This window comes from Juglans regia, chromosome 2, assembly GCF_001411555.2.
Source record: "Juglans regia cultivar Chandler chromosome 2, Walnut 2.0, whole genome shotgun sequence".
NCBI lineage: Eukaryota > Viridiplantae > Streptophyta > Magnoliopsida > Fagales > Juglandaceae > Juglans > Juglans regia.
Genome location: NC_049902.1, coordinates 37,112,605 through 37,126,957, shown reverse-complemented (window position 1 = coordinate 37,126,957; position 14,353 = coordinate 37,112,605). Strand labels below are relative to the sequence as shown.

Genomic DNA, 14,353 nt, shown 5'->3' with positions numbered 1-14,353 from the left:
ATGTGACCATATGAAAACGCAATTTTCCTGGACATGAAAACGGAAGACAGATTTTCCATCAAGGCTTTTCTGCCCTCAAAACAGCAATTATTGCTACAAGTGTGTATGTGGTGTTCAAACTATTACGACATCCAGACACTTCCAACAAAAAGCTAACCATCATTGATTGGAGCAACTAATTAAAACTACAAATCAAATCTAGTCGTAGAGTGCGGAGATATCTTTCTAGGAGAGAAAGCTATGAAATTTTTTGGATCAGAGATATATAATATGATTAAATAAAATCCCAATGCATATAAACAAGTCTGCAACATTTTTTTATGGGTAATCAATAGAATCTCATCAAACACACTCCAATGAAATGAAATGAAAGAAACACATTACAAATAAATGAAGGCAATTCTCTCCTAGAAAATTAAAAAACAATAAAAAAAAAGCCAAGAACACGCAAACTAATTAGAACAAACAGAGAAATATCAAGACATTTCACCTAAAGTATTCTCAAGCCTCCCAATTGCTTATTCTATTTCTCCATTAAAGGTCAATACTTTTTCAAAAAAAAAGAAAATTAATAATAACAACTTACAGCACGGATAGCACTACTAGCCACGCACCGACGAGCATGGATCCAAGATTTGCTAAGTCAAATCTAACGGCTCCATTATCGTCGGCCGTCTGATCTGCCGGGTCTTCTTCTGGTGAATCAGCGGGAGAGTCGGACTCCTCTTCCGACGGCGCCGCTGCTTTCTTCTTCTTCTTCTTGCTAGCCTTTGGAGCGTCGGCAGCCTCTTCCGGAGCCGGTGCAGGAGCAGGAGTTGGTGCCTCGGCTTTGAACAGCTCTTTCGGCATCAATACCTTGTCGATCGTGTAGATCGACACGGGCTGCTCGTCGAGAAGCGTGCCGGTAATCCTCGCCGTCACGATCTTCGTCTTCAAAGTCACTTCCTCGCCGTCGTTTTGCACAGTGAAGTCGAACTTTTTTACGCCATCGGTGGCCAGCGTGTTCATGATGCCGTTGTTGGACTTCAACATGGGCATGGACATGTATACGGGCACACCGTGGAACTCGAGCAACGACGTCTTCCCGGACGCCGTCAGGTTCTTGAACTTAGGGAGGAACGCCTTGAACACGTCGTCGAGGGGGCAAAACGCCGTTAAGCCTCCGTCAAGGCTTTCCTGGAAGGTCTTTTCGGCATCGGAGTTGGCTATAAGAGTGTCGGCGAAGACCTTGCAGCCGTGAGCGGACATTATGCCAGTGAGGTTCACCTCGGCGGGGCCCGGGGTGGGGGCCGCTGCAACATCTGACGGGAGGATCTTGCTGATCTGGATGACGGAGATGTTGTACTTGAGTCCCTCCAGAGCCTTGACGAAGAAAACGCCGATGTGGCCGTTGTTTTCCTCCGGAGAAAAACCAACTTTCCCGCCCTTGAGGTCGGTGATGTTGACGAAGCCGGCGGTACCTGGAGCGGATCCGGTGGCCTGGAAGAGAGTGGCGGAGAGGGCGGTTCCGTCGGTGATCTGGTGGAGCTTCTTGGCGTCGAAGTAGTCGAGGAGTACGTGGAGGGAGAGGATGTTCTTGATGGTGTAGATGGAGAGGTGCTTGGCGAGTAGCTCGTTCATGGCGGCGTTGTCAACGGCGCAGACGGTGATGGTGGTGCGCCGGTTGATCTCGTCTGCGAGGTGGGTAAGGGAGAGGTAGTGGTTAAAGGTGGAGAAGTCCGGGGGATGGGCAAGCAGGCGCGTGATGTTGTGGGCGTGGGATGTAGGGGAGAGGACGAGGAGGAGGAGGGAGAAAGAAAGGACTGTCGCTAGGGTACCGGAGGCCATGGCGGGGCGGAGCTGCATTGTGATTTTAGAGCGAAAGAAGGCAGCTTTTAAGAGATGGAGAGAGAGAAGGTGGAGAGGGTGTTGGAGACTGAGCTGAACTGAGCTGTGGGGAGAGCTTTGTTGCAGGGCGTGCGAAGTAACGAAGGGAGAAGAGAGCAGTGGAAAGTGTGAGTAAGGTAGTGAGTGGTGGTGGAATGGGGCTTGGATTAGCTCTTAAATTACAAGTGAAGCCACTGTGTTTGGGGATGTGGACTCTGGTTTATTTTTAGCTGGGTTTGGTTTATTTTAATTAGAAAGGTTTTAAGTTGGATTGGGTATTTATCAATTCAGACATGAATTCGAATTCGAGATTCAAATAGTATTTCTAATGATTTTTTATTTTTATTTTTACCTATTGATTATAAAAATATTTTTTTAATGATATTATAAATTTTTTAAATTTTTTTATAAATATTTATGATGATTAAAAAAATATATAAAAAAATAAAATATATTATTTAGTAGACTTATTTAAATTATTTTTTCGATAGCCGTAATACTGTTCTTATCAATTATATGGGCCGACTAATTATTTATTTTTAGGAATTTGATGATTAATTTAAGGACGTGGTTGGTCCAATGATTAACAGGACTTTGTAGGAGCAAACAACCACACGTACACCCTATCAAACAAAAACTAAATAAAAATTGATGATTCGCATACCAAAGGAACAATATATTATATAATATAAATGATTTGAATTTGCAAGCAGGATTCATGGACATGGACATATATATATATATATACACCTATTACCACTATCAAATCAGAGGTCGAGCTTGGACCATACTACTCTTGCGCATATCTTTCTAATTAATTAAAATATGTGATTTATTATTTTTATTATTTTATTTAAATATATATATTTTTAAATATTAAAATAAAAAGATAAAAATGAAAAATCACCTCTTTATCAAATGAATATGTAGTGTAAAATTTTCAAATAAAAATTTTCATAAAAATAAGATAAGAGACCAATCAAAATCAAAGAAGAGAATGAGATCCCCAGGTTTTAAAAAAGAGAAATTTTATTTGCAGTCCTGAAGTGGGGACTGCATGTGCAGACACATTCTTAAATGAGAGAAAACATTATTTTAGGAGAGATAATTTTGTAACTTTACAAAATTTTAAAGTTAAAATAGCCTAAGCCTGCACATGCTGTCCCCAAGTGGGGACTGTACCTAGCATTGCTCTTTAAAAAAACTGAGAAAAAAAAAAAGATGAACGATCAAAACTCGAAAATCATGGCATAAAAAAAAGGAACTATATATAATAATAAAATAAAAATATAATAGTGGACCAACAAAAAACAGAGTTAGTTGGACCGAAAAAAAGGGGGTGAGAATAATATATTCTTTTTATTAATTATTATTCACTATCTCATATTTTATAAAAAATATTTTTATTATATAATAAAATAATATTATTTTAAATTTGATTTTAACTTTTAATCTTGATTTAATTTGATGTGTTTAAATATAATAAAAAAGATTATTATATTTAAAATTATCTATAAATTAGAAATAGATCGTAAGCAAGCCCATAATATAATCTAACAAAGCTTTGAGATGAATAAAGGAGGAGGAGAAATCACGTGGGTTTTAAGAATGCTCTCTTTTTATTGTCAGAAAACACGAGGCAGACAAGACAAGCAGTCCGTACTTAGTCACACACACAACACCCAAATCCCATTCTCCAAGTAATGTATATGGAATAGAATCTGCTAATCTCCCCCTCCTTCCCCATCAAAGCTGATCAAAATGGGACCCATTTCACTCTTTAAATTAACTGTGTTCGGAAATCCCCTTTCAATTTCCCGACTGATGGTTACATCGGCAAAGTAGTCCAGGAGATTCAGGTTGGGGGTAATTCTGTAGTTTATTTCATAATAGGAGGGCAGTTTGATATGTGGGGACGTACTCCATACAGTGCGAACTTTGCCACGTGGAAGGCTGATGATCGATAGTCTTTCGTCGGTAGAATCACCCCAGTGCCCCCACCGACAACAGTTTTGGTATTGAATTGAATTTTGTTCTGTTTTTATTTACCAAACAAAAATGTTTCTGTAAAACAACACTCTCACCGCAAACAACAATAAATAAATAAAAATCTAAAATCTTCAGGTGTAAAGATGTTTGTGGTTCTCAGTAGCTTGTTGTCTTGTCCAAATGGTAGGCCCAATAGAAGACAAATTTTCCTAGATCGTGTGTAATTTCGAATTCGAAATTTGATGTTTGTTCAGGGACAAGATCATATGGACTTTCAAGAAGGTGGTGGGTGGGTGGGTGGGTGGGTGGGGAAATTCCTACCTGCTTGTTTAGAAAACCCCAAATCAACATTGCCCATTTTAAACAAAAACACAGAAAAAGAGGAAAAGCCAGCATCAATAACCATTGCTAGATTATATATGGAAGATGTAAGCTTTTCCTCTCTTTTTTAAAAGCATGAATGATAGCAAAAGGAAGAGAACAACAGTACAAAGAACAACAACAGAGTTAGCAATACTCGGAGCTTGACTGGACACAGGGAGACGAACGTTGGACTCAGAACTAATTAGAACAGGCACACCGAGCATCCTTTCAAGTATTCCCAATTTTGTCACATTGCTGCTGGGTAGATAGTATTGAGAAGCTCCACATGGTTTAGGAATAAACTCATCCTGAATTTTATAAGAAATTATCACACTCTTCTTATTAGGCCTTTTATGGGAAGAAATTAGTATTTCTATATGGTATCAGAGCCATAATCTATGACTGATGATGGGCTCCTGCGACCTACCCACGATGATAGTATTAGAAATACCGACCCACACGTGAGGAGGCGTATTGAGAAGTCTCACATAACTTAGGAACAAACTCATCCTGGACTTCATAAGAAGTTACCCCACTCCCCTTATTAGGCATTTTATGGGAAGAAATGAATGTTTCTATAGATAGGCCTTTTACATCCATGAGAAACTACGCAAAAAGAAGAGAACACTCCTGTTTCATTCGATTCTAAACCATTTATGTTGTCATTCATGATACCTTGTGAAAATCTGAATTTAGACCCCCAAATAACACTTAAGTGGAGTGGGTAGAGAAGAGTGGATGTTTACGACAAATATGACCAATTTTGAATATTCTCTTAATCACACTATTGCTAAGACGAGTATTCAATCTACTTGTTAGATAAATTACCAAAATCTAGTCAATCACTCCACTATAAATAATTAAATCAGAGATAGAACAAAGTGAAAACCTATTTGAGCAAATCTTTTGTAAGATGGAGGGGCGCCCACATGGCAGACCCCTCCTATGCCGTAACGGCATGTAACACATGGTCGTAATGTCTATGCATTACATGCTTCAAATTAAAAGTACGAGGATTAAAGGTCAGGCGTGAGTGGCGCACAAGGAGGGCTATATATATCCCTCCTCAGCCAGTTCCCACACAATCTTGGATCAATACAAAATTTCTCTCTATTTTTATTCTCTCTTGAGTAAGCACTTAGGCTGTGGGGTTTGTTGAGTGTTATTCTAATTTATTCTACGTAGTACACTTCACCACCAAGAGGAGAAGCTTGAGGCTTGCTGGATTATTTAGTCAGGTTGGATAAACTTGTGGAGCAACTCAAAAAGTTGTGCTTGAGGTATTCTGTTGTGCACTCTTAATATCTTTCAGATAATAAAACCAATTTAGGGACACGAAACCTTTGTAAATCTCGAATAGCCAATTTGCAACCTCAGTACGACACTTTCATCTCCCACCGTAGTGGCTTCAAAACCTCTGGTCTTTCTCTATGTGAATCACCTTCATGAATGAACCTAGTTCGCTTCAAATTGGAACTCCATAAGACTTTGTGGGAATAGAACTGTTTAGGCTCGAGAACACTGAAGAACTTCTCCAAAGGATCAAAGAAACAGCATCTCTTATACTCATGGAAGTGGTGATTTATTTATAAGGCTTACATAGAGAAGGAAAAATTTGGGCTTTTAGGCCAAATGTTGGGATTCAAATAAACCTAGATGGCAACTCTCGGTTGACCCTGACCAAAACTCGGTTAATTTAGCCAAAAAGAAATCAGACACAAATCCTAACTTGATAGACTGAGGATCCCCTGAGATTCTCCAGTCTTAGCAAGGGAATGATGCATCTTTCTAGGTCGGCGAGCATCCCACAAGCTCATTTTGCCCAGACTTGAAAACTTCTATTAACAAACTATTTTGACAGGTTTAACATTGAAACTTCTTTGTGAAACATGAATTGTTAGACTCTTGAGTCGGCTTTCCAATGCCACTAAAAAGCTAACAACTTCAGATGGACCAAAATTTACAAAACACCAGCTGATATCAACAATCTCCAATATCAGCAAGCTCTCTACGAGAGAGTTCCTTATCTGGCACCATTTCACACCTTCAGATATCGTTGTCTGATATATGGAGCACAAGTTTCAGCCATAAGAAACTTCTTAAAAGGAAACTAGCACTCCATCATTACCACCAGCTTGACAACAGCCTCTACACTAGAGGCTTCCCCAAGCAGCTAAAAAGGAATTAAAGCTACATTGTAACATATGTAATGCTCAACATGAACAGAGTTGGAAGGAAATCAGTACAGGTCGAAATATTGTACAGTAGCTACACTAAATTCCATTTCCAAGGCTCAGCAATGATGCACCAATGCCACTCAACATGCCAAACCAGTCAACTCCAGCAAACTACAGAAGAACCCTACCATATGGTGCCACTGCTGCTCACTAGACTACAATTCAGATGCACTGCTCCAATACAAATCATAACTATCTCCTAATTTATTCTATTTTACTTGTCTACAAAAGTGACACATATCAAAGTGAAACATGAGCAATAATAAACCGACTTCTCTGACAACAGTGTAGCTTAGATTGCATCCCCTAGGACCATCCAAGTACGAAAAAGTTCAGTAATATCCTAATATCCAGTCCGGTACAATATTTCAAATACTAACATCAACCATCAACGTGAAAAGGCCTTCCCTAAATTCCCATTTTATCTGTGCAAGTTACCTAGAGAATATAACATCAATAATTTCCTCAATTTCATTAAAACCAAAAAACGTAGCGACACAGGAATATCAACAAGGAATTATACAAGTTTCATCCTTTTTGACCAAGTGGATGGAGATGCAATATTTTAGAACAATTCCTTTCAAAATAAAATTCAATTGGCTACTAAAGCCACAGTTAGAACCAAATGGGTTTTCAAAGAACTTGCCTATCAGCAGCTTCGGCAACAATGGGCAATCTGGGCACCTGACCCAGCAAGCAGGAAGAAGACCCATAGACCAAACATACCAGAAGGAACAAAAATACAGCGCTGTCAAAGCTCATCAACAAGTCCAAACCCAAACCATCTCTTGGATTGAAGCTCCTCTCCAAAAGATCAGGAAAAATCAGCAGCACATCAAGCACTATAACTTGCATGGTATTGAACCTAACGTACCTACTAAAGTTGGGGTTCCTAACAACCACAAAGTAAAGGGTCAAGAACACCAAAAACCCATTGAAGGGAAAGCTCTTAAACACCCTTATAGCTGGTACCAAAGGTTGGATAAGAGCCTGAATGGGAGTGAACTGAGCGATAACGTATTTTCCGTACTGTATGCCATCAAAGAAGGGGTAGAAGTAACATAAGGCTGAGATTAAGCGGTCGGGGGGGTCGGCTGAGTCGCTGCCGTTGGATTGAGCGGTGATGTGCGTTCTTCTGGGTTTTGTGGTTGGGTTTCTGGGTTTTTTGGGGAAGTTGATTTGTGCGAAGGAGGAATTGAGGAAGGGTGAGAGAAGTGGGGGCTTAAGAGTAGGATTTAGAGGGTAGAGAAGGTTGGACATCGCCATATAATTCATTGAGAGTTTGTGAGGTATGGTTTGTGATTTATAGGAAGTGCAGATATTTTCACACACAGATTAAAAAAGATTTTCCAGAAAGAAAAAACAAGAGAAAATATCTTTTCGAAAGACAACTTGCAGTAAAAACAATGGAGCCATCGTCGACGTTTTTGCCTTCCCTAAATTCCATCAAATCGAAGCCGTTTAGTTTTGTTTCAAACAATGTAATGGCGACTTTGAAAGTTGTCAATCCCAATAATCGACTTCACAAAATTCTATAGTAACCCCGAAAATGGCTTTTTGAGGCGAAACTTTCAGCTTGTTAGACGAAGTAAAGTATCGCCTCAAAAATTCCGACGAGAATTTAAGGGTGTATTTAGATGTTGAGTTGAGTTGAATTGAGATAATAAAATATTATTAGAATATTATTTATTATTATTATTATTATTTTGGAATTTGAAAAAATTAAATTATTTATTATATTTTGTGTTAGAATTTGAAAAAATTGTAATGATGAGTTGAGATGAATTGAGAAGAGTTTTAATTCCAAACGAAGCCTAAATATATTATCTTCAAGCAACCCAAAAAAAAAAAAAGGTTTTGAAAACTTTCACAATTAAGTTATTGTTTTGTTTTATCTTTTCAAATTTTGAGAGTCCGATCTATCGACTTCCACTCGTCGCATTATATATGGCAGTTCCAACTCTTGCATGCCTCCATTATATATAGATCGCCCCACTTTGTATTACTTGTGGGGATCTCTATGAATTAATGCATGCAGAAGTGCATTTCTTGTTGCTGTATGCATCCTTTTTTGGGGCTTCATCTTCTCAATATCTATCTCTCTCTTCATAGAATTAATGTGCCATTTCTTAATTGTTGCGCGCGCGCCGTTGGGGTATGTGATTATCATTAAACATGACACATTGACAGTAGTCCTTCATCACGATCATCCCTTAACCCAGCTTGTTGGTTGGCCCAGAGACACTATTTTAGCATTGAGAAATCCTATTTATAATCTTGAAAGGAAGACTACGTATTTAGTTTCATTAATTTCATTGATGAATATAGATAAAAAAAAAATATATATTTTAAAAATAATATTAATATAATTTTAAATTTATTTTAAACATAATTGTATGGACTTGCATGAACAATCACTATCTGAAGACGGTATGTAAACTAACCGGTATTGAGACTTTAAGATTAGCTGATGATCACGAATTCACCCCTCCCCTTAATTTGTAAGGATAAACTGATCTGATGATCATTAATTAATGGATAAATATATTGGAATGAAATTACTTATAAAAAAAAATATATTGTGATGAAATAAGAAGCAGCTTTAAATAACTACGTACGTACGTACATATTAATCCATGCATGCATGCACATGACTCTCTTATAATTTAGAAATTATTAAATAAAAGCTTATAATTAAGTCATATTAATTAATTAATGTACATAAATTTATTAAATGTAAAACAATTATATAAATGATTAATATATGCCCTCCGATCCCACTAGATCATTAACATGTTACAATAAAACCGGTTTTTAAGAGCCAGATCAGTTTCATTCCAGCCTTTTTCTTTATCTTTTATTAACCCAAAAATGACAAAATCTAAGATTCAAATTCACAGCCGAATCTGAGCACATACGTACCCAACGGTTTTTTAGGCCAATCAAGTTCTCTAGATCTGGGTAATGTCATCATGATCACTTGCACTTAGGCTTTCAATTTTGCGTAATTGCATGTGTACTTCATCCCTTATTTTTGTTGTTGTTTCAGCTCAAATATAAGCTGGCAAACAGAGAAAAAAAAAAAAAAAAACTTAATCAATTTTTGTACCCAACCGGCCAATTAATCTATCTCCTTGATCTAATGTCGCATCGACGTTTAATTTATAAATGCCCTGCAATGTTCCGTATGTCTACATCAATTTAGCCTAAAATTCAACTAATGTTCAGTGTTAGTATGAGATCCCTCCGCTCCCCTAAAATGACTGAGTACTTCTTGATCCTCTTCTGCTTAGTTATCATGTTGTTCTTACATGCCACCCTTCCATCTTCTGCACGTCCGATGATGCAAGTATCAGAATCCATTGAATGGTCTGTATATACACTAGTACTTCAATTCACTTTTTCTTCATATAATTGTTAAGGGTCTCTAATTAGGACGTTCTACTTTTAATTTGTGTGTTTCGATCAGTACTTCTTCGGTCTACATACGTTTATCTAAGCAGGAGCTCGGCGAGAAGGCCGCTGGGGATAGAGCCATGCAGAACTGGGAACCCCATTGATGACTGCTGGAGATGCGACCCCGACTGGGAAACCAACCGTAAGATGCTAGCCGATTGTGCAGTACAGTTCGGACGCAACGCCATCGAAGGGAGAGATGGCAAATTACACGTTGTCAAAGATTCAGAAAATGATGACCTCTTAAACCCAGTTCCAGGCACACTCAGGTATGCTGTAACCCAAGATGAACCGCTTTGGATCATCTTCGATCACGACATGGTCATCCATTTAGAGGAAGAACTTCTGGTGAAATCGTACAAGACTATCGATGGTAAAGGATTTAACGTCCAAATATCAAATGGGTCGTGCATCACTCTTGAAAATGTGAGTAACATCATCATACATAACATCTACATACATGGTTGCATATATACCAGCATGGAAAGCCATGGTGGGGGAGATGGAGTCACCGCAGCACTCTGAAGAAAAGTCAGATGGGGATGGGATATCGATATTCGGGTCTAGGGATGTGTGGATTGATCATTGACTAGCAAATTGCCATGACGGACTAATAGATGCTGTATATGGATCAACAGCCATAACAATCTCAAACAACTTCATGTTTCATCATAATGAAGGCCATGCTTATGGGTCATAATGATGACTTCCTTGCAGACAAGAATATGCAAGTGACCATAGCCTTCAACTTCTTTGGGGAAGGTTTGGTTCAAAGAATGCCAAGGTACGTAATAATAATTGAATTAACCCATCAATCTAGCTAGCAGAGAAGTAAGTGCAAATCATGATCTCAGTTGCCAATAGATTCTGTGAAAGCAGGGAGAAAAAGAACACTGAAATCTTCTAAAACCACAAAGATCTTTCAAATCATTGCAGATGTCGACATGGATATTTTCACATTGTGAACAATGTCTACACTAAGTGGGAGATGTATGCAATTGGTGGAAGTGCCAATCCGACAATTAATAGCCAAGGGAATGTCTTCATCGCATCTAATATTAACAACTCCTTAAAAGAGGTTACTCTCTCTCTCTCTCTCTCTCTCTCTCTCTCTCTCTCTCTCTCTCTCTCTCTCTCTCTCTCTCTCTCTCTCTCTCTCTCTCTCTCTCTCTCTCCTGTGAAATTATAAACAGGCTAATTAATTGGTTATCATGATAAGAAAGTGGACCCTTCACAGCAAATTAAACTTCACTGGCCTGCTAAACCAACCCCCTGATACTTAATTATACCAAAACAATAATCAGTTGATCTCTCGGAGGTACTAGTTCGTTCGATCGATCGATCGATCTGTTTCAGGTCACTAAACGTGAATATCATGTCTCGGCAAATGATGACTGGAAGAATTGGAATTGGAGGTCAGATGGAAATAGTTGGGACTGAGTGACAAAACAATACTACCAAGTTACCAAAACCAGTCGTATTGTTTATAAAGAAAAGTTGAATAATCGAAGAACGTACTTCGATGACATGATCATAAGATTCACTTGTTACACAACGGCCAATAGGTATGATTTATATGAGTTCTTCTACCTACAGTCTTTTGTAGGAATCTGGGTGGAGTCGGCTGATGTGGCGTGTTGACACGCTAGAATTTAAAAAAAAAAAAAAAGACAAAAGCAAAAAATGAAAGAAAATAAATCAATCCAAGAACACGCACAGTTCATTGAAGCGCACAAAGCCTTCGTCCAGAGTTTTTTTTTTCCCAAACTTCATCGCAAACATAGAGAATTTTTGTGACAGTTGCAGATCTGTTGTTTGCGAAAGAAATGAATTTCTCCGTTAGATCGATGAGGGTTTTTTTTTTTTTTCATTTTTTTGAGTTCTTCTCCATTTTTTTATGTAGATTTTGTCAAATGGGATTTCCACGATGGTGGATTTTTTCCTTTTATGTTTTATTTGTTTCCTTCGTATGGGATTTCCATGGTAGTACTGGATTTCTTTTTCATTTTTTCCTTCATTTTTGTTTTCTTCAAATGGGATTTCAATAGTTGTGGGTTTCTTTGGTTTTTGGAAAACTGTAAATGCAGTGTCTTCAACCTTCATCTTTTTCCTTCAAATAGATTTCTACAGGGGTTTTTTTTTTTTTGGAAAACTGTAAATGAATGGAATTTCCTTCAATTTTACTTTTTATTTTATTATTATTTTTTTTTATCACTACAACCCTCAGTTTCAGCATCCCATTAATATCCATGTAGACGATTGCTAGACGCCAACTGACTGTTTAAGGAGACGTTTGGATTTAAAGATGATTTGAGATGATTTGAGATGAGTTGAGATGAATTGTGAATAATAATGAGATGAATTATGAATAGTAATAAGATTTGTGAGTTAAAATTATTGAATAGTAATAAATAGTAGTAAGATGAGTTGAGATGAACTGAGATGATTTACGAATCCAAACGTCTCCTTAGAGTTTTCCGATTTATGTATACATGGGTATTGAAAATTTTTATTCTCGTAGTATAAATATTATATAATTATTTTTAAAAATTTAAATAAATTTAAGATTTATAAAAAAAAATTAATTTTTTAATTATAAATCCCACAATTTTTTTTTTATTTTTTTCCTCCACGTAGCATTAGTCATTATTATATATAAATTTTGAAAAATTCTATTTATAAAGTGAATAATACACTTATAATAATATTTATATAACATAATTTAATTTAAAAAAGAAAAAATGTTAGTTTGTCTTCTCACTTTGCTCACTTATTTTGACTTCTTGTGTATTTAATTCTTTTTTTACTTAATAATTAAGAAAATAATTTTCAATATATTAGTGTATTTTTATTTTTAAAACATATTTAAATATATTAAAAATATGAAAAGAAAAATTAAAAAAAACACACATTTAACTTAACGGTCAAATTGAGTAGGCTACTCTGAGTTGAAGAGTAATCCGACTCTTTACAAAATAAATTTAAAAATAAATTATTTAAATTTTAGGGTACGTTTTGATCCTAAACACATCTCAATTTATCATTATAATTTTTTTAAATTTCAACGCAAAATATAATAAATAATTTAATTTTTTTAAATTTTAAAATAATAATAATATTAAAAAATATTTTAATATTTTATATACTAGACAGCGAATTTCAAAAAGAAAAACTCATGAATTCTCTGCCAAATCAGTTCTCTCTCCCTTTTCCTTCAGTTAGCACTACTCAACTAGTGATTGTTTTATTTTAAAAAAAATAGTGTTCATCGCAACTGGATTGGCCGACCATCAAATCAGACAAGTTGACTGGCCCAGCCAGTCGCGTCCTTCCAAGTAACGGCTAGCTCCACCCCCTGTAGCCGGTCCGAGTGCACCCCACCACCCCAACGGTCACATTTGCCTTGTAAATATTCTGATCGCAACGTTTCGAACTCTTCTCCCTTTATATAATCCTTAAAGTCTCTCAGAAACCTTAGCAGTCAATCATCGTAAACACAACACGCAAGCACAGGAATTGATCATCTTCGTCCTTCGATTTCCGAAGATGCATAGGCTTCTTATATTTTATATGTTTGTTCTGTGTGTGTCACGCTCTGGCATGGTACAAGCAGACAATGCGCCTGCTCCTTCACCGAAGCCAACGACGTCGACGCCACCAACGAAGTCGCCTTCTCCGTCCATTTCTCCAGCGACTTCACCGACCACTTCTTCTGCCGTTTCTCCGGTGACTACTCCGCCATCCCCTTCAAAGTCTCCAACTTTATCTCCGCCTACGCCCACTCCGGGAGCTCCTGCGCCGGTGTCGAATCCGCCGGCGAAATCCCCGTCTATTTCCCCTGAAAAATCTCCGGCAAGTCCCCCGAAGGCCGTCGTTTCTCCGAGCACGAGTCCCTCGCCGACTGGGTCTTCTCCAGTTCCGTCTCCTGCACAGGTTTTGTCCCCAAGTTCAACCCCCATGAGCCCCCCAGAAACTACTCCGGTCGGGGCACCGAAAACTGCGGAGGTTCCGGCAAATGGTCCCACTCCCGAGGCATCGGCAAACATCCCATCGAGTTCCGCGACTCCGGCGGAGTCACCTGCAGTTTTTCCATCTAGCAGTAGCCCTCCAAGTCCGGTGCCATCGAGTTTATCCCCAGAGACTGCACAAGGACCGGTCAGTGACGAGTCAGCTTCGGACTCGAAGAGCGGGGCACGGGTCATTTTGAGTGGCTTGAGTATCATAGCCGCTTTGGCATTCTAATCTTTCAATTTTCATTTGTTTTGGGGTTTATTATTCTGTCCCTTCCTATTATTCTCATTCATATTTATATTTCCCAGTATTTCCTAAAACGTAGTTGTATTTTTAGAATGATAAATATTCTTTAATTCTCTCTTAACTTCTAAGGATGATATAATTATATTATGCTATCATACTCCGAGCAAATTTGATTTTTATTTTTT

The 14,353-nt window shown here is 37.8% G+C and overlaps 2 protein-coding genes and 1 pseudogene across 2 annotated transcripts; 1 reads left to right on the top strand and 2 right to left on the bottom strand.

Moving 5' to 3' along the window:
- Positions 1-296: 296 nt before the first annotated feature.
- On the bottom strand, positions 297-2,114 carry LOC108985311 (fasciclin-like arabinogalactan protein 1). The gene has a single exon (XM_018957570.2). The coding sequence runs from the start codon at positions 1,843-1,845 to the stop codon at positions 583-585; it is 1,263 nt and encodes a 420-aa protein (XP_018813115.2). The 5' UTR covers positions 1,846-2,114; the 3' UTR covers positions 297-582.
- Positions 2,115-6,903: 4,789 nt separating this feature from the next.
- On the bottom strand, positions 6,904-7,853 carry LOC108985326 (protein TIC 20-v, chloroplastic-like). Its single transcript, XM_018957588.2, has one exon. It carries the CDS (start codon positions 7,728-7,730, stop codon positions 7,089-7,091), a length of 642 nt encoding a protein of 213 aa, XP_018813133.1. The 5' UTR covers positions 7,731-7,853; the 3' UTR covers positions 6,904-7,088.
- A 1,861-nt stretch (positions 7,854-9,714) lies between these two features.
- On the top strand, positions 9,715-11,351 carry LOC108983300 (annotated as a pseudogene).
- The last annotated feature ends 3,002 nt before the right edge of the window (positions 11,352-14,353 follow it).

What these genes read in the sequence shown, in the direction of transcription:
- LOC108985311 (XM_018957570.2), bottom strand. Translation starts at nt 1,845, where the DNA reads ATGCAGCTCCGCCCCGCCATGGCCTCCGGTACCCTAGCGACAGTCCTT.
- LOC108985326 (XM_018957588.2), bottom strand. Translation starts at nt 7,730, where the DNA reads ATGAATTATATGGCGATGTCCAACCTTCTCTACCCTCTAAATCCTACT.